Source organism: Bos taurus, chromosome 7 (genome assembly GCF_002263795.3).
Source record: "Bos taurus isolate L1 Dominette 01449 registration number 42190680 breed Hereford chromosome 7, ARS-UCD2.0, whole genome shotgun sequence".
NCBI classification, from domain to species: Eukaryota; Metazoa; Chordata; class Mammalia; order Artiodactyla; family Bovidae; genus Bos; species Bos taurus.
This window is the reverse complement of record NC_037334.1, coordinates 58,531,731-58,553,158: the sequence shown is the minus strand read 5'-3', so window position 1 is coordinate 58,553,158 and position 21,428 is coordinate 58,531,731. Positions and strand designations below refer to the sequence as shown.

Below are 21,428 nucleotides of genomic sequence, written 5' to 3'. Positions count from 1 at the left end.
TCAAGCTGAACGAGGAAAGCAGAGCCTCACGGAGCCTTTGCACCAGCCCGACATCTCAGCTCCAGGCCCAGGATGCTGCTGTACTTCCCTCGGCTCACCTTGGGGACCTTTCTGCCAAGTTCCCCTCTGTGCTGTGGAAATGAATCTGAGTTCTGGCTCACAGAGGAAGCTCTGGTTGCCCTACTAACGGAGGGACATAGAAATTGCTTTAGAGTGAGGGACCCCTCTGGCTTTCCCCATAAGTCCTGGTCCCGAGGGAGCCTTAGATCAGAGTTTCTCACCTTGGAACTGACTGAGAACTTGGACCTGATTATCTGTGTGGTGAAGGGCTGTCCTGTGCATGGTGGAATGCTTACTTGCATCCTTGGCCTCTATCCACCAGATGCCAAAAGCACTTCCCACTCCTGGCTGATATACTGACCATCAAAAATGTCTGCAGACATTGTCTCACCTCTGCAGGGAGAGACAGCAGAACAAAAGCATCCAGTTAGAAACACTGCTTTACTGTGAAGTTTTCAAGTACAAGGCCCAGAACTTCCTAATTGAGCACCCTAGGGAGCCATCTGCCTGTTCTTTTCAGCTCTGTACCTGGAGGCACAGAATCACATTAAAAGTTGGAGCTCACAGTATTGAGTCACTGGATTGAGTCATCACTGCAGTCATTATTTATACTCTTTCTTACTGTGCATGTGTCCAGCCTGAGGATGTTTCTCAACACAGCCCTCAAGGACACCATAACCAATTGGTTGGCATGGCTCCTAGCTTTCAAAAATTTCCCTAACTCAAAAATGGTGCCACAGTTTTCTAGGATTCTTATTAAAAATTTATATCCTTAGACACTAGCTGAGATTTATAAACCTGATTATCTGGGGCTAAGGTACAGTGTCCTACTGTGTGTGTGGGGTGTGTGTGTGTGTGTGTGTGTGGTATATGTGTGTGTGTCTGTTTATATATAAAAATGCTACACACTTGATTTTTAGGTACATTTTGGGACTCTGCAAAGAAGAACCTATTAAAGTAGCAGGCTCGGTTCTTCCTCACACCCCTAAACTGAGTTTTTGCCTTTCTCTGTTCCCTGTGACAAAGGGAGGGTATCAAGAAACCTAAATTATAGATAATGTGGTAATTGTCATTCTCTCAGATATACCAGGGAGACATTATTCTTCCTTTGTAGGCAGCACTTATTTCCTGAATAATTTAGAAAAAAAAAATACAAGAATTTAGACACTATTGAACTGATAGAATTGGATGGAGTACTTAAGTTGGTAGGATATGGAAACCATATATCAGAACAGTTGGTTATGAGCCATCCAAGAGTTAATGCCATCTCAGGCTCTGAACTAGTGAGTGAGCCATTTAAGTAGGACAGTGTGCTCTAAATTAAAAAAAAAAAAAATTAAGTCAAATTCTGATGTATAAGGAATGTTCATTCACACTGGAGAAGGACTCTCCATTTACAAAAGGATTTGGTTCCTTTAAATATCGGTCTTTTCTGATGAACATGAACCAGTATGACTCAGTAAGAGTAATACAAAGTTTCTCCCTGTTACTGATGGTACTGAATTTAAATATAAGCCACATGGTGTAATACACAGCTCACTTGGAGAAATGGGAATAGCAGGTATATCAGAGAGGAGCAGTTATCCTTGCAATTGCTAAATCCCCATGCAAGAGGCATACATGAGCCACCAGGAATTTCATGTCAGAGTATTGGGTTGGCCAAAAAGTTTTTTGGGTTTTTCCATTACATCTCAGGGAAAAAGCCAAAAGAACTTTTTGGCCAACCCAATAGTCAGTTGGGTTGGCCAACAATGCCTGAAAGCTAGGTTTTTCAAAACCTGAAAAAAAAGACAGTAAATAACCTCAAAAAATTTTTTCCAGAAGAGATCCCTAGGACAATGCTTAGAGAATGACCCTCAATCTTGTGTGTTTGCATCTCTCTCTCATTCACATACCCAGTCCTTCCCAAGACAGTGTTTCTCTAATTGACTGCAATGATTCTCCAGTTGAGTTTAGGATGGGGGTAAAATACAGAAAAGCTCCTCTTAGGTCACTGTTCAAACCCCAAAGTTTAAGAGTGAAAAGTATCTTTGTAAATAGTACACCAGGTAACAGGGGTAGACAGGGAACCAGGCAGCATGGGCTGCTGGCTTGCAGTCCCTAAGCAGCTGAGCCACAGTCCAGCCAATAATAAAATGCCCTGAAAAAGTGGGCGTTAGCTTCCTACATGCATGAGGGAAAGGCAGAATAGGCCATTGAAAGTACAGTTACCTGAGAATTAAGGGTCAGACAAAATTGTTTAAACACAAGACCTAAGAAGTAGACGTGTACAATATTTGGTATATCCCTTTTGGAATCAAAATATCAATAATTCTTTAGTAAAGTCAAGTAAGGATCCAGCTTTCAGTGACTCTGTACCACCTGGGAAACCTTATCTACAATACTCAATTAATTTTTCCCAAGGGTAGTCTCTAAGGGTGTTTACACTTGAAGATTAATTTATTCCTGGATCTTTCTCCTAATCTACAAGCACCAAGTTGATAAGAAAATGAGAAAGAGAAAGACTTTGAATGAGAGCTGGATGACCTCATGGTAGAAATAAGATGAGGTCACACTGGAGATCCAAGTCTGGAATGTTCTCCAAATGGAAGGTGATTTTTGGAAAGGTTTTGGTTGATAGGATCAATGTCTCCTTTCAGGATCCTGACAAATATTCAAGCAATACACTGGGCACAGAGGCAAGCAGCTGAGAAAGAAGTGGGGACAGAACCCCAAACCAGGCTCTGTGTGACCAGTGCTCACCTTCCCAAGACTGTGTTGGGCACACAGGGCACCTTTTTCTATCATGTTGTGTAGAGGTGGCCTCTAGCGGCTGGGGTTGTGAAGAGGACAGCTGTGAAGCTCCACAGAGTTTATTCACACCAGCATGAGGGGGATCCTGCTTCCTACTGAAGGCAGAGATAGCTGGTGTTTTCATGAAAGTCACCTTCATGCTGTCTCACCAGTGCCCACATTTCTGAATTTCAGAGAATCTGTTCCCAAATGTCAGAAGCAGTAAAGGGAAGGAAGAAATAAGGCGTTGGAAGAAAGTGGAAAAAATCTTTTTAGACAGTCCATAAATAAATAATGATGCTGAGCTTTGAAATTAGAGGTCAACAGAAAAGCATTTCTTGGCACTCAGAGCACACGTGGCAAACCAGGTTTTAAATGGAATTAGGTAAATAAATAATGAACCATGGATAGTCTGTGGAGTTTCAGCCCCACTTGTAAATCCCTTTTGTAAAAGTCAGATGAATACAGAGCTTAGCAGATTTAGGACTCCCTCACCCAGCAGCTCTCTGAAAATTTAACAAGGATCTTATTGCCTCTGTAACATTTATAACATGCAGGCTGTGTGTTCTACAACTCTGTACTGATGTACCAATAAATCCAAATGTCCATTAAAATAATATTAGGAGGAGATTATACACATTTAATCACTGTTAGTCAAAGCTTTTTCTACAGGACATTTTCAATCAGTGTTTCTTGAACTTCAGGTGTTCATTTTTCACCTTCATGGTCACTGCCTTATCCCTCTGGGTACCACATAGACCCTTACTTACTCTATAGGTTTCTTTAAATGGACTGATTTTTTGTTAACTGAAAATGGTTAAACAGAAAACTAAGTATCTCTTATATAAATGTAAAAATTTGCCCTGATGAGAAGAAAAGCCTAAAAGCAGACAAAATGAGAACAAAATAATGTCATGAATCTCTGCTGCTGCTAAGTCACTTCAGTCGTGTCTGACTCTGTGCGACCCCATAGACGGCAGCCCACCAGGCTCCCCTGTCCCTGGGATTCTCCAGGCAAGAACACTGGAGTGGGTTGCCATTTCCTTCTCCAACGCGTGAAAGTGAAGTCACTCAGTTGTGTCCAACCCTCAGCGACCCCATGGACTGCAGCCTACCAGGCTCCTCGGTCCATGGGATTTTCCAGGCAAGAGTACTGGAGTGGGGTGCCACTGCCTTCTCCGCATGAATCTCTAAGTAGATACTATTGCCTACCGAATGCTCTATACTTGAGGTCTCTTCTGTCTTTATGGGAAAAAAAAGGAAGATAATTTCTATAGAGATATTAAGGCAAACTAGCACACCCACTCCAGTGTTCTTGCCTGGAGAATCCCAGGGATGGGGGAACCTGGTGGGCTGCCGTCTATGGGGTCGCACAGAGTCGGACACGACTGAAATGACTTAGCAGCAGCAGCAGCAGTAGCACCCCAAAACTGGGGTGGTTTTCTTGAAGAAATAGGTAGAAATGGAAGAAAACTGAAAAGAGAACAACTTTTTCCTTATGTAAATTCAGGCTATTTATGGGTGTACTAGTGCAGTAGTCCCCAACCTTTTTGGCACCAGGGACCAGCTTTGTGGAAGACAGTTTTTCCATGGATCAGAGTGGGAGGTGATGGGGAGTAGCGGGGCAGTAATGTTTAGGTAGTAATGCAAGTGATGGAAATTGATGGGGAGCAGCAGATGAACCTTAACTAGCTGGCCAACCTCTCACCTCCTGCTTTGCAGCCTGGTTCCTAAAAGGCTGCGGATGGCTATTGGGCACCCCTGTACTAGTGTTCTATGCCACTGCAATAAGTGATAAAGTTCCCCCATATGGTCCGTCCCACCATTAAATAGAGTTTGTACCAACAATGCAACTGAACCAAGCAAGACACTTTTTCCACGTATAGTACTCCTCTGCTGGGGATAATCAATTTGTTGCACATGTGTATCAAGTGGTTGATTGCAAACAAATCATTTACTTACCATGTTCATCAAGCAAAATATTGTCAGGTTTCATATCCCTAGGGGAGGAAAAAGAAAAGAGAAAGTAGCTCATAATAAAGCAGAACTATAGAGTCGGACCAAACTGAGCAACTGAGCAACAACACAGGATAAAGGTCGAAATTCTCAAGAATGGTGGCTAGGGTTGAAACAAGGTACTAGCCCTTCATCACAGTCTCACTGAATCCTCACAGTGAACTGAGATGATAACCAGTAATACCCCCAATTTCTAGATCAGAAAACTGAGGCTTAAAGAAATTAAGTCACTTAATCCAAGGTCACAGAGCTAGTAAACAGAAGGATTGGGCTCTGAACCTGGGTCTTTTTCATTCCAAAGCTCTCAGACCCTTAAGTTCTATAATGGGTTATAGCCGAGCATGTAAGTATTGCTCCACAGATCATACGGCATTTACACTGTCATAAGGCAGCGGTACTAATCGTCACTGCTGTCCATATAACTCTAGAGTTACACAGATGAAGTGAGTTTAAAGACCATGAGAAACAAAATGGTCTATGATGTGATTATACTTTTTTTTTTTTTTTTAGAGAAATAATGGTTTGTTCATACTCTCTACCCCTTAGGTCTTAACAAAACATAAATTAATGGGTAGTAAGTCTTGACTGAGATGAAGCAGAGAGACACATTATGAAACTTCAGATTCCTGAATATAAATTGATGAAGATGCTAATGATATAATGCCTCTGATCTCTTCTAGTTTTTCACAAACCAAGAAAGAGGGATCCTATGTAACTCAAAAAATACCCCAGGCAGAACCTTTTCCATTACATTTTCAAAACTGCGATTATACTTTCAACTTGCAGAGATCAGAATCTTTCTTAGGATGATAATGCCTCTAGTGACTCAAAAAGTCTTATTCCCAGGGTTGGTAATTAAAGGATTTGGACCAGTCTTCCATGCACTGATAAGTTCCTTAAATCCACAGAAAGGAATACAACCCACCCTCATCCAATGGAATAGTTTTATGGTAGATACTCAGAAGTTTGATGGTAAATACTTAGAGGATTGATCTGTAGAATTTTAAAAGTCCTCAAGAAACAAATATTACTGTAAGCAGGGTCCTCAATGAGAGCACTGCTCTGCAGTTCATAACAGCCCTCCGTCTTCCACACTCCTGCTTTCACTGCCCTTCCCTAACAAACCATTAAAGCCCTTCAACCCAAATTCACAGAAGTCATTAGGGAAGAAATTCTGCAACAGGTTTGGGATTACATTCTTCAGCCTAGTCAAGAGGCTTTTATGTTTTTAGAATAAGGTGACCTGAGCCTTTGACAGACCAAGATTGTCAGAGTCCCCTTTTCTTGACACTATTAATGAATAACAAGCCTTTTACCTACAGAGAGAACCAAGTATGTGCCCCAGCCAACAGGCAGGTACATGGGTACTTTCATAAGGTTTAAATATCTTCTCATTTAGTTTATTAGTTTCTTAAAATTAGTTCTGGATTCATAAGTGATCATTTGTGGCTGTGGCAAATTTCTCTCTTGTTCAGGGTACAATTTATTAGAAACACAGAGCAGGAGGGGGTTTCAAATTGGATGTTTCTCTGGCTAAAGTCTCAATATTTCAGACCCCATCCCGTCCCCTCTGATGGATTTCATTTCAAAAATTATCAAGTCTAAATGCATTCACATAAAATAAAGGCCCTCTTAGTCTGACTCCTGGGCGACAGCCACGTGCAGTACACGGAGTCTCCTAAATGCTCCCCCCATCCCTTCACCTTCTGTTGTTCCTTTGTGCGAATCAGAGCCTTGACCTGCTACACCCAGAAAATGCAGATTCATCTCTCACCACATAGCTCAGATGCCACTTCCTGCAGGGAGCCTTTCCTGATTTTCCATTTCTGAGTCAGTGGCCCCTCCGACATGCTCTGCATGGTATACTTCTTCCATCATAACATTTATCACACTTCTATTAATTTTTTTCTCCAATTGGATCATGAACTCCTTGATGGCAGGGGCAGCTTCTTGATTAATATATGAACCAGGATATACAAGAGCACTATAGGGCACCATCAAACACTCTGCAGCTTAAAGCTCAAGGTGAACCAGGCATTAGGCTCTTGCCACCTCTTTCAGACTGGCATCAGTGAGCATCAGGTAGTGTTTACCAGATGAGGAGGAGGCTCTGAGGAACCCTGCCAGGAAGGGAGAGGCAGGATGAACATAATGATTTCGTGGTCTGAATTTATGAGGGTTTGCTGGGAGGAATGAACTGCTATGGGTTTGTCACTTTATGGGCCTTCTATTAAATTTCTAAGCATCATTAAAAAAAAATTGTTATAGCCACGCTTTGTTATATACACTACTTTCCCCAGAAACTAGCTTAAAGAACAGCACAAAGATCAGAGAGGTCATATTTTAAAGGTGGTATGTCCTACTTCAATCTGATGTTCATTTACTCATCAAATATTTGTCTACTTTGATAAGTCACTGTGTTAGAATATGGGAAATAGATACATGAGATCTAGTTGCCCCAGGAACGGAGAGGGTAAGAAAGGTTCATGAGGAACCTTGTCAAAGGGATTCGAAGTGGTAAAGAGGTATGTTTACTATTAACTTTAGAGAAAGGATATTTTCTCATATCCTTTCTCTGTAGAAAAGGGAAAGTAGACTCTTAACAGAAAAATAAAGTATATAAGCAGAGATTCTGAGTACATAGTTTTTCTCAAAAGTGATGAAGTAACCTCTAAATCACTAAGGGTGAAGAGCAGTGTGATAAGACTGTTTATTCATGTAGCAGGAGAAAGGAAATGAAAATAAACCCAGGTACTGTATTAAAATTTCTTCTAGAACAAGGTGAGATTTTCTAGTTCAGAAATGCAGCACCACCTTTTATCTTTTTCATCTTTTCCAATAATCCTGAATGGTTTCCTTCATTTAAGGCAATCTATAAGATGGTTTAACTGGGTAATTACCAAAACTGGCTATTCCTAAAGTTACCCAGGCAAGCTGAAAATATGCACCCTGATTATTTCTTCACTCCCATCTCCTTGATCATTCTTCTGCCATCACTAGAGCCTACCCCCTGTGCAGCATGACCTGTCGCATATACCTTTTATTGCCAACCCTGACATTCTAGACTAATAATAAATGAAATTTTCTGCCTGATGTTCCCATCTGTATGTTTAGCAGCCATGATAAATATAAATATATATCCTAAAGAGACCCTTTGATATCCATCACATCCAACACAAACACCAAAACCCTCTTATCCCCAAGGCCCTTAGCCCAGTATACCATACCAATATTCTCCCATTATAAAAACAAAAACCTTGGGAGATCATTATTATTTCTTCTTTTTCTCTTAACTCATAATACCAGCCCCTCAGCAGCCTTGATAACTTGACCTATAAAATACAGTTATCTAAGACACTATGATGGTTCTTCAAAAAAAAAAATAAACATGAAATTAATACTCAATCCAGTAATTCTGTTTCTGGGTATATACCCCAAAGAAGTGAAAGCAGGTATTTGAACAGATATTTGTAAAAAATAAAATAAAATGCTGATGTTTTCGAACATGGATGAACCTTGAAGACATTATGCTAAGTGAAATATGCGAGGCACAAAAGAGCAATTATTGTATGATTCCTCTTATAGGAAATCCTTAGATTGAATAGTCAAATTCACAGAGACAGAGAACTGAATAATGGTTCCCAAGGACTGAGCGAAAGAAGGATGGATGATTTATTGTTTAATGTTTATAGAGTTTCAGTTTGAGATGAAGAAAAATTTCTGGAGATGGACAGTGGTGATGGTGGCATAACAGTGTAAATGTACCTAATGTACTTTTTCACTTACATACGGTTACAGTGATAAATTTTATGTGATGTATATTTTACTACAGTGAAATACACACACACACACACACACACCCAAAAGAATCACCATCTTCAGAACCAGCGCCATCATCTTTTAGTGGAAATTTGTAATAGTGCCTTGTTCCTGCTTCTCCTCTTGTTCCCTGACAATCCATTATCCACACAGCACCCAGGGTGGGGGTTTTCATTACACACACCTTCCCTGCCTAAAGTCCTCCACTGGCTCCTAACCCACATGGGATAAAATCTGAACCATTTACCCCTGGCCTTATATGACCTGCAGATGCTCTAGTCCTACAGAACCCTGAGCTACATCTCATAGCATCCTCTCCCTGCCACACACCATGTTCCAGCCACACTGGTCTTCTGGTCTCCTTCAAACATTGCCCCCTCTACCTACAATCCTGTCCCCCTGCATGGCTTGTTTCTTCTTGTCATTCAGATCTCAGCTAAAATATCACATCCTCCAAGAAGTTTCCTGACCACTCATCTCCATCTTCATCTCTTCCCCTCCATCTTCTTTTCAGTACAACACTATCATTATGTATTTTTTCTTATTTGTTCATTATTTGTTTCCCCCCCACCCCTCTGAATGTAATTTCTCAGAGAAAGGACATCTTTTCTGTACTGTACTGTTCAGTGCTGTAGCTTCCAAGCTCATCAAAGTGCCCAGAATAAAGTTAGTGCTTGAATAAATATTTGTCAGAAAAATGAGTGCATCTGATCCCTTGGCATCTCCAACTTCTGGAATAATAAGCCACGTCTTTCTTTTTCTTCTAAGAAGATAAAAACAAAAGCAAACAAAAGAACAATAACTACAACAGCAACAAAACACCCTCCATCTATGCCCGTCTTAGTTGCTGAGTCATGTCTGACTCTGTGCGACCCCTTGGACTGTAGCCCGCCAGGCCCCTCTGTCTATGAAATTCTCCAGGCAAGAATATTGGTTTCCTCTTCCATCTATGCCAGATGCGCTGTATTTGCTGTTGGCAACTGAAAAACCAGTCATTTGGGGAGTGCTGAAGTGCGCTGAAGTGCTGAGGGAACACACACATTCTGTAGAAAGTTCTCGTTGCATCTTGACTTGATGAAACAGAAAAGGCCAGGTCCAGCTGAATCAGCTGATTCCTACTGTGGAGACTATAAACAGAAGAGTGGAAATGCAGTGCTCCCTATGGCAGGGTTCAAAGCGGAACTGATATGTCTGCTGTTCTCACTTGAATGACTTTAACAACACATTAGCAGGACTTAAGAGGCTAATTACATCCCTTCACTGAGCCTACCCTGGAATCAAGTTGCTCACCCTGCAATATGACATGGGGTATTGTGAGAAGACAGAAGAGGAAAATCTGTGTATCCAAACCAAACTCAACTCCTTCAGTGTCCCACAGCTTTCTGAAAGGTTCATGGTTTGGGTTTAAATCTTCGTTACATAATGTTCTCTTAGATTGGGTACTCTCCAAGTTCTTGAGAGAGGAAAGTATTATATGTATAATATTTTATTTATATATATTTATATAATATCATACAATATTGTATTTGTTGTGCCTGTAATATATTAATTATGGTGTTTCATGAAGGCTATTGGTCACATAAATAGACCCATATTAAGAAAAGAGATAGGAATACCAGACCACCTGATCTGCCTCTTGAGAAATTTATATGCAGATCAGGAAGCAACAGTTAGAACTGGACATGGAACAACAGACTGATTCCAAATAGGAAAAGGAGTATGTCAAGGCTGTATATTGTCACTCTGTTTATTTAACTTATATGCAGAGTACATCATGAGAAATGCTGGACTGGAAGAAACACAAGCTGGAATCAAGATTGCCGGGAGAAATATCAATCACCTCAGATATGCAGATGACACCACCCTTATGGCAGAAAGTGAAGAGGAACTCAAAAGCCTCTTGATGAAAGTGAAAGTGGAGAGTGAAAAAGTTGGCTTAAAGCTCAACATTCAGAAAACGAAGATCATGGCATCCAGTCCCATCACTTCATGGGAAATAGATGGGGAAACAGTGGAAACAGTGTCAGGCTTTATTTTTCTTGGCTCCAAAATCACTGCAGATGGTGATTGCAGCCATGAAGTTAAAAGATGCTTGCTCCTTGGAAGGAAAGTTATGACCAACCTAGATAGCATATTCAAAAGCAGAGACATTACTTTGCCAACAAAGGTTCGTCTAGTCAAGGCTATGGTTTTTCCTGTGGTCATGTATGGATGTGAGAGTTGGACTGTGAAGAAGGCTGAGCGCCAAAGAATTGATGCTTTTGAATTGTGATGTCGGAGAAGACTCTTGAGAGTCCCTTGGACTGCAAGGAGATCCAACCAGTCCATTCTAAAGGAGACCAGCCCTGGGATTTCTTTGAAAGGAATGATGCTAAAGCTGAAACTCCAGTACTTTGGCCACCTCATGCGAAGAGTTGAGTCATTGGAAAAGACTCTGATGCTGGGAGGGATTGGGGGCAAGAGGAGAAGGGGATGGCAGAGGATGAGATGGCTGGATGGCATCCCTGACTCGATGGACATGAGTCTGAGTGAACTCCGGGAGTTGGTGATGGACAGGGAGGCCTGGTGTGCTGCGATTCATGGGGTCGCAAAGAGTCAGACATGACTGAGTGACTGATCTGATCTGATCTGATCTGAAGAAAAGAGAGGGGTGGGGGTATGAGAGTGTTATGGGATATTGTGAGCAAAATTACATAATTTAGAGCAGAAGGCAGAAGTGAAAAGCTCCCAGGATTGGATTATTAAAAACCAATTATCATCTTCCAACTTTCTGACCAACTGGTTGCTTCAACTGAGAAATAATTGACATATACTTATTTCAGATGACTAATTCTTTTTGTTGTTCAATTCTAGCCTTTCCCACAGTTTATTCAAGGGAATATTAGTTACAGAAGCCATTACAAGGAAATGAAGTAAAGGGACTGAAGGCTTTCAGACTGTGCTGGTAAAGGGCTTCCACACCCAAGGGGAAAGATTGATTAGTAATGCCTGCTTGGCCACAGGAAGAGGTGTTTGAGGCTAGTCCGTAATAATGTTTCAAACTGATGTACTTCCCATGAGTCATGAGAGTGGTTAGAGTTAATATTTATTGTTCATGCTGCAGCAGGCACATGGCAGGCACTTGAGAGACAACACTGATCTTACAACAATAATATCCATAACTTAGATATTATACCCATTTTTGCAAATGAAGAAGGGGGAGTTCAGAGATGGCTCAAGATTAAAAGTAAGACAGAACTGGAATTATAATCAAAGATTGAGAGGTGCAATCTTAGTTTATATTACAAATATTCATATCTTACTCCCTTTCAGCAGAGAATGTCCTAACATACCCAGGGGTCTGAGGTGTTGTTAAAATTGGTCTGCATCAAGTTTAATTTTTTTCATAATTTCTATTATATGTATATGATAGATTTGCACCCTACTCTATAATATTAATATATCCATATCTCTTTTAATATAAAAATACAATTCTATCTTTCTTGTTCTGGATAAATCTATTGTTTAAGGAAGATGAATCCCCAACAGTACAATAGTACAGACACTCCAGTTCGAGAAGTATGGCCATGTACCACCATCCCAGAAACTTGGGATTTTTAACCACTTTGTAGTCTTTGAAGGCAGAATGTTTAGATGACAAGGCTTCCTGCCTTACAGTTTGCATTAGTCAGCAGTGCTCTTTATTACCAATGTTTTCTTTAATTTGGACTCACATAGCTAGAATCTTAAGTAACATGTATGCATTCTGCACCCAAGGAGGCAAGAACACAGAGTAACTGTCACTCAGCCACAGAGACTAGCCTGAACTCAGGTCTCCTGGGTCTTCCACTCAAACCCAGGAAATCTTAAGTAAGGAAATGTACTAGTTAGAGGAAGGAAAAGAGTCTACAAATAAGAGGAACCAGAAAGGAACAAGATCAGTTGTGGTCCATTGTTGATAACAAATAAAGTCTGTCATCTGAATGCTGGGGGAGGCACATAAGCAGAACCTAAGAGACCCCTGTAGGGTCAGGAGTTAGCACTTTAGCTGCTGGATCAAGGGAGTTTGTGGGTGAGAGGATAGAAGACAGGACAAGCTCAGGCAGCAGCTCCCTATCAACAACTACACTGAAATACAAGAATTTTAGTAGTTTTATAATGGGTATGGCTGTACCAGTATACAGACTAAATATGAGTCATGTATATGGTATATGGTATTGTACTATGTAATCGTGTATGTATGTGTGTGTGTGTGTGTATAGAATAAAGTTGGTAACAGTCCCAATCACAAATTGTTCTATCCATCTATCCATCATCAGGCATTACTAGGTTTATTTGGGAAGCAGTAGAACCTAGATGTTGAGAATGTGTGCTCTGGAGTCAGATGACCCAGTTTCAAATCTCAGCTGAAAATTTGCTAGTTCTGGGACCTTGGGCAAGTTATAACTTTTTACAATGTACATTATGATTGCCTTCGTAACATGCATTCTTCATTCTCTTAATCATTTCAGTTCATTTGTGTATTTAACCTCTTTGCCACACACACACATATACTGTAGTCCCTTTGTTTTGGGGAAATCTATCCCATGCTTGACTTCAGGAGACAGTTCTATGACTCAGGGCTAAGCTACTGAGAGTTATGCCACTTCACAGTCCTGGTTATTGGTTCAGGAGTGGGCTGTAACCCTATTTAAGCCACTGAGCAGGCAGAAGAGTTATGCTATAGGCCTCTGAGGAAGAAACATCTTTGCTGTTCTGGAGAAAGCTTCCAGAAGGTGTGTGATTCATCGAATTTAAAGGAGTTAGCATGGAGTCCAAGGCTGAAGTGTTGGATCAAGATAGCCTACGAGTCTGGCCTTCATCTGGACTTTGAAGTGTCATAAGATAGTAAATCCCCTTCATTGTTTAGTCTCATGTGAATTAGCTTTCTACTGAGACTAGAAACATGTTTGCAGTAAGCTTCTGAGACTCAGCTCTCCTGAATCTGTAAATTGAGGACAGTAATAGTGTCTGCTTTATAGAGCCATTGTGAAGCTTTAGTGAGATGGCACATGCAAAACTTTTAGTTTAGTATCTGACAAATAGTAATTGTTCAACTAACTTTCAGAAAACATTGAACAAATAATTGGGAAGTATTAATGTAGCAAGGGCCAGATAGTAAGAAACTAACGTTTAACTGATGCAAAAAGCCAACTCATTGGAAAAGACCCTGATGCTTTCAAGCTGAAAGACTGAAAGCAAAAGGAGAGGGGGCAGCGGAGGATGAGATGGTTGGATGGCATCACTGATGCGATGCACATGAATTGAGCAAACTCTGGGAGATGGTCAAGGACAGGGGAGCCTGGAGTGCTGCAGTCCAAGAGGTCACGAAGAGTCAGATGTAACTTCATGACTGAACAACAACAAATATCTTCTTACTTTTATCATCAATTAAAACGCTATTTTTAAAAAAGTGCTAACTGAGGAGATCAAACTAGTCAGTCCTAAAGGAAATCAATCCTGACTTCACTGGAAGGACTGATGCTGAAGCTGAAGCTCTAATACTTTGGCCACTGATACGAAGAGTTGACTCATTAGAAAAGACCCTGATGCTGGGAAAGATCGAAGGCAGGAGGAGAAGGAGACGACAGAGGTTAAGATGGTTGGATGGCATCACCGACTCAATGGACATGAGTTTGAGCAAGCTCTGGGAGATGGTGAAGGACAGGGAAGCCTGGCATGCTGCAGTCCATGGGATGGCAAAGAGTCGGACACGACTGAGCCACTGAACAACAACCACCACCAGCCTAATAGCTAGAACACGTGATTTCTTGTCTTAGCCTTGTCTCTGATTTGCTTTGTGACCTTCATATCACTTGCTTCTCTGGGCCACAGTTTTAACATCTGTTCCGGGATTGACAAACTATGGCCTGTGGCCGAAATGTAGCACATCATGAGTTTTTTGTATGGTTATAAGCTATAAAGGGACTTTACATTTCTAAATGATTGGAAAATCAAAGATGAATGCCATTTTATGACACAAAGAATCATGTGAAATTCAGATTTCAGTATCTGAAGGTTTTATTGCACCACAATCAGGTTCTATGCTTCCATGTTATCTGTGGCTGCCTCCACTCTTCGGTGGCAGAGTTGATGGGTTGGGACCGACTGCACAGCCTATAAAGTGTAAAACATTCTCTATCTAGCCTTTTATAGAAAAAGTACGCTGATCCCTTCCCTACAGAGGGAGCAAGTTGAACTAATAATCTCCAGGCTCTTTCCTGCCTTGATATCTAGAATAGCTAGTGAGGGCCATTCTCTATCATTTGCATTTTTATTGTCTTTTTACCCACTATCAATGCCCTATCCTTATCTCCAAACTGATAACAAATTCAAGTAAGTCTCCTTTAAAAACCGGCTCTGTATATTCACTAAGGCACAAATAAGAAATAACCTTGAACTAGAGCACTTACTTGAACACGGTGAGAGGACCTGCCCTCGGCTCAGCTCTCCTGTGGCTTTTTCTACCTCTCTGTCCCCTTTCTCACGTATTCTGACCACAGAGGACTCTGTTCTACTACAGGATGTAACAAACTTCCACCTTACAGCTCAAATGCCACCTACTGGAGAGGCTTCTTCCAGCATGATGCTAAAGTCGCCCAGTCTCCCCAAACCTGTATGCTTTTCCTTAGATCTTTATTTCCCATACCGCATTCAACACTGAACCTAACATGGTCATTTGTATCTCTGTTCTTTGTTTATGTTTCTGTATTACATTTTTTGTCCATCTCCTCAACCAAACTATAAGCTCTGAGGGGACAGAAACCATGATTCTATGCTTCAAAAACTCTTCACACTGAGTAAAGTCAGACAGACAAGACAAGTATCACATGATATCACTTATAGGTGGAATTTAAAACAAATACAGGTGAACTTACTGACAAAACAGAGACAGATTCACAGATCAAGAGTCTGTCTATACTTAGACTCTAAAGTGGAAGTCTGTTACATCCTGGAGCAGAACAGAGGCCTTTGTGATTAGAACATATGAGAAAGGGGAGAGAGTGGTTGAAGCAGCAGCAAGAGCGCTGAGCAGAGGCCAGGTCAGTCTTACCAAACTTATGGTTACAATAGGGAAAAGAGGAAGGGATAAATTGGGAGCTTGGGATTAATATATACACACAACTATATATAGAATAGATAACCAACAAGGACCTACTGTATAGCATAGGGAACTATATACAATATCTTCTAATAATCAATAATGGAAAAGAATCTGAGAAAGAATATATATGTATAAATACCTGAATCACTTTACTGTACACCCAAAACTAATGCAACATCACTGTAAATCAACTATACTTCAGTAAAATGTCAACAACAATACACATGTGAATAAACAAATAACATAGTTAATGAATTAAAAAAACTCCATTCAAGAGCTGTTTGCCTGGCGCATGAATAAGTCATCAATACTATGTGTTAAATGACTAACCCTGAAAGAATGATGCTTTTAGCTTTGGGCTAAAATGTATGCTAGGCAAAGTAAAATTTAATTTGGACCAAGGCATGGGTTGCATATTAACAAAACTCAACCTTAGAGAAACTTAAAAGCTCGGCACAGGCAAGTTAAATGTTGACCTGTAAACAAGCAGTTCTTGGACTTTTTCAGATGGCTTTTCACAAATGAGTGCCCTCGTATGAGAAACACAGTTTCAAAGCACCTTTCAGAACTGCCTGACAGGCAGCACAAAACAGGCAGAGTCTCCTGTTTTCACAATGTGTAACTGATGCTCATTCATTATTCGGTAGCTCGGGAGCAGGTGCTGAACAGAACACATCAACCTAATACCCTCATTACCACACTACCGTTTTGTTTTTGAGGCTCAAGTAGCCCTTCTGCTGTGGGAGTTAGGAAGCAAAGACTTGCAGAAGGCTTGTAAACTCCTGAAAAGAAGATTCACCAAAACAAAAAGGAAGGGCATTTTCTTAACCAGGCCACAGAAAATGGCAGCCAGAAGCCAAACTATCATCCCACTGCTGTGAACAAAATATTATCAACATACCGAGAGGAAGAAAGGCAACATCACACAGAGCAGGAGTAATATAGGAATCAGACAATCTGTAATTATTTTTAGACTTTTAATTTTCTCATATACTGGACGTGCTGCTTTGGTAAATCAGAAAAGGTTGAACTTCATCTAGAGATATTTAAGTGCAAAACAAAACCCCATGGGCTAGAGACACGTTATTAAAAAGCCAGAGATATCCGAAATATCTCTCACGAAATCAGAAATACGGAAGTAAGCAGAGATAGTCTCTGGGCAACGTAAAATAGGTTACCATATACGAAAGCTAATAAATTTGACTTATCGAATTTCCCTCTTAGGTTACTGCACTTTTATAAACAGTTCTAACAAGTTTTGTTATCTGGTCTCCCATCCCATAATATATTTGGAGCAGCAGGAGGGAAGCAGAAGCTTCTCTGAGTAGCATGTGCTAGAGAAGCAAAGGTTGACATTTTAGCCTCTAAGGAAACTGTAAAAACACACTGTATTCATTTGCTAGGGCTGCTGTAACAAAGCACTGCAAAATAGGTGGCTTAAGAAAAAACAAATATATTGTCTCATGGTTCTGGAGGCTGGAAGTCTGAAATCAAGGTGTCATCAGGTCCTCCTCCTTCTGAAACCTGTACATGAGGGAACTTCCTCACTTCTTCTTGGCTTGTGTTGGTTTGTTGGCAATCTTTAACCTTCCTGGGCTTATAGACATATCATTCCCGTCCTTCATCTTCACATGGAGTTCTCCCTGTGCCTCTTCACATCATCTTCCTTTTCTGTGTGTGTCTATCTCTATGTCCACATTTCCCCTTTTGATAACACAAGTTACTTTAGGGTCCACCCTCATGAACTCATTTTTACTTGATTACCTCTGTGCTTATGTACTCAGTCACTCAGTCATGTCTGACTCTTTGTGACTCCCTGGACTGTAGGCCACCAGGTTCCTCTGTCCATGGGATTTCCCAGGCAAGAATACTGGAGTAGGTTGCCATTTCCTCTTCCAGGAGATCTTCCTGACCAAGGGGTTCTAACCCACATCTCTTGCATCTTCTGCATTGGCAGGCAGATTCTTTACCACTGAGTCACCTGGGAAGATAAAGACCCTATTTCCTAATAAGGTCACCTGCTGAGATACTGGGGATTAGGACTTCAACATACCTTTTGTGTGTGTGTTGGTGGGCAGGGGGAGGGACACACAACTCAACCCATAACACATACCAACTAAAAATACGTGTCTAAACTAATGTTAGTTGCTATTGGATGGGAAATGAAAGTCGCTCAGTCCTGTCTGACTCTGCGACCCCATGGACTATACAGTCCATGGAATTCTCCAGGCCAGAATACTGCAGTGGGTAGCTTTTCCCTTCTCAGGGGATCTGCCTAACCCAGGGATCGAACCTAGGTCTCCCACACTGCAGGCAGATTATTTACCAGCTGAGCCACAAGAGAAGCCTAGGAATTCTTGAGTGGGTAGACTATCCCTTCTCCAGCAGATCTTCCCAGCCCAGGAATCGAACTGGGGTCTCCTGCATTGCAGGCAGATTCTTTACCCACTGAGCTATCAGGGAAGCCCTGCTATTGGCTAAATAGCACTAAATAGCTCATCTGATTTTGAAGAGGTCTATCATGTTTATAAGAATGAAACTAAAAGAGCCTATATTAAGATCAAGGCCTTTGAATCAGATAATCCTATGTTTGAATCTGGCTTTAGTATACCAACTGCACGGTACTGGGCAAGGCACTTAACCTGTCATGGTATTGCTGACTATCAGTGTGTGCAAAATGCTAGTTAGCACAGTGCCTAGTTCTTGATATATACACAGTGAATGATAGCTCTTCTTAAGCCATTAAGAAAATGAAACATGTCGTTGCAGTATAAATTAAATGGTGAGCAGAGAGTAGTAACAGAGAAGGCAATGGCACCCCACTCCAGTACTCTTGCCTGGACAATCCCATGGACGGAGGAGCCTGGTAGGCTGCAGTCCATGGGGTCGCTAAGAGTCGGACAAAACTGAGTGACTTCACTTTCACTTTTCACTTTCATGCATTGGAGGAGGAAATGGCAACCCACTCCAGTGTTCTTGCCTGGAGAATCCCAGGGACAGCAGGGCCTGGTGGGGTGCCGTCGATGGGGTCTCACAGAGTCGGACACGACTGAAGCGACTTAGCAGGAGCAGAAGCAGAGAGTAGTAAACACCCTTAGGAATTAGAAAAGCCTCTCTCCAGATGATTCATTCCCACAGGCTTCAGAGAGCTGGGGTGTCACTGTGCTGGCAAGTTCACTCATCAGAAGCTCATCTATAACTCAGTGATCATTGACTAAAATGATTAGCTGCAGAAAGATGTTATTTTTCCTACGAATGATCATCCCTAGGAATAAAATGTGACTTCCAAGATGCTGCAGTGTGTATAAGTCAGACAAAAAGGTGAAACCTCAGCCTTGAAGGTCTCTGCCAATGAAAACAAAGAATTCTGGTTCACAACTGAATTGCAAAAAGGTCTTGATTATTCTTTTTTTAATTAATTAATTTTTTAATTGAAGGATAATTGCTTTACAGAATTGTGTTGGTTTCTGCCAAACATCAACATGAACCAGCCATAGGTATACATATTTCCACTCCCTCTTGAACATCCCTCCCACCTCCCTCCCCATGCTACCCCTCTAGGTTGTTACAGAGCCTCAGTTTCAGTTCCCTGCATCATACATCAAATTCCCATTGGCTATCTGTTTTACATATGGTAATGTAAGTTTCCATATTACTCTTTCCATGCATCACACTCTCTCCTTCCTCCCCCTCTCCCTGTGTCCATAAATCTGTTCTCTGTGTCTGTGTCTCCATTGTTGCCCTGCAAATAATTTCATCAGTAGGTCTTGATTATTAAATGTGCTAAAAGGTGATTATTTCACTTCACTGTCATATGCTGTTTGGACAGTTCATTTTGGTCATGGGGCCTTCTTGGGGAGAAGTGGGTGTGCAGTAGAGAGCTGCAAATCAAGGAAGTTATACTTTGAAGAGCATCATCCTATCAGGGCTGAGAGGAAATCATCCTAGACTCTTAGATATGAAAGAACCATTCCTGTTCATTTGGTTAGACCTCCTTACCACCTCCTTGACAGAGATGTTCAAGGCTGTTTAAGGTTATAGCCTGGAAGAGGGCCTGGCAACCCACTCCTGTATTCTTGCCTGGAGAATCCATGGACAGAGGAGCCAGGTGGGCTACAGTCCATGGAGTTGCAAAGAGTTGGACACAACTGAACGACTTTCCATTTCACTTTAAGTTCATAGAGGGTATTGATGTTAGAGTCTGGTGTAAGACAACTTCATTAGAGGAAGTGTGGTGGACAGACTTTCTGGTGTTTCCCACAGTCCCCACCTCCTGGTGTTCATGTCTTATATCATCCTCACCCCTGAGTGTGGGCTAATTGTATGGCTTGCTTCTAACAGACATTGTACGGCAAAAAGTGATGGGGTCTTGCTCTTCTGATTGTGTTATGTTACATAGTTTAATTCAATAAAATGGACTCTGTCTTGCTAGCAGACTCACTCTAGAGTCTTGGTCTCCTCACTGAATTTGAAGAAACAGCCTGAGTCCTACAGGTTACACAAGGCAATGAATTCTGCCAACATCCTGACTGAACGTGGAAGTGGACCCTTGCCCAGTCCACCTCAAGAAGAGAACCCAGTTCCAATCAGCCCCTTGATTACAGCCTTTTCAAGAACCCAACTCAGATGTTCCCCAACTCCTGACTCAAAGAAACTGTGAGATAATCAATGTGCATTATTTTAAGTTCCTATGTCTGTGGTGTTTTGTTGCACAGAATAAAAACTAACACAGCATGGAAGAAAGGCAGCACAGAGCCACACACTGTGGACACACAGTAGGAATGTGTGGAATAAATTAAAACTATGCTCCAGGAATTCTATGGTGGTTCAGTGGTTAGGACTTCAAGTTTTCACTGTCGAGGGTGCAGGTTCGATCCTTGATCAGGAAACTAAGACCCTGCAAGCCTATGTCCAAAAAAACCAAACAAACAATGATACTGAAGACAACTTCATCTACAGAAACCTTTACTTTCCATGTCCACCCAAGGATCACATGTATATTCTGTCCTCGTTGATTTGTTTAGTCACTGACTTATTCAGCAACTGCTCTGGGTTAGACTACATGCTGGAGATTAGAACAGGAGTGAGGAGTAGAGCTTCAGTTTAGGAGGGAGAGACCACTTTTTGTGAAGAATATTGTGAGCCAGGGGCTACCAGTAGAAGTATGATCAAAACCACGGTGAAGATGTGCTGAGTGTGAGTGATGTGTGTGTGACTCAGCATACACATATAACTGCTTGTTTTCTCTGCAGTGAATGCTAAAGAATTTGGTATGCATACCAGAATGCCACCATTCTGGTATGACTGTTGAAATGTTTACTTGACTCCCTTTCATTCTGTATTATCAGCTCTGATGACAGCGAAGTCTCTGTCGTTTCTACATTGAAAGTCAGTCCAGAGAATTGTTGTCTGGAAAACAGATACTCAAGAAACAATTCTTGAATGAATATTTATGATAGAAACTTTATCCCTAAGTTTCCCCTCTCCCCCGAGTCAAGATGCTGATTTCTAGAAGAATAATATAAACTTCTGGTAAGTAGCTACTTCAGTCCAGGACAGGGCATGCAAAAATTATTTCCTTTGTGTATCTATGGAAGTTCCAAGGTTTCTGTGATTACAGCAAAGAAGATAAAGGTGA

General features: G+C 41.3%; 1 protein-coding gene across 2 annotated transcripts in view; it reads right to left on the bottom strand.

Moving 5' to 3' along the window:
• The window catches only part of STK32A (serine/threonine kinase 32A), a 133,296-nt gene that overhangs the window by 37,514 nt on the left and 74,354 nt on the right, over positions 1-21,428 (bottom strand). For both annotated transcript variants that reach the window (XM_005209541.5, NM_001105047.1), the window contains 1 exon segment: positions 4,795-4,832. In XM_005209541.5, coding sequence (XP_005209598.1) covers positions 4,795-4,832 — 38 coding nt within the window.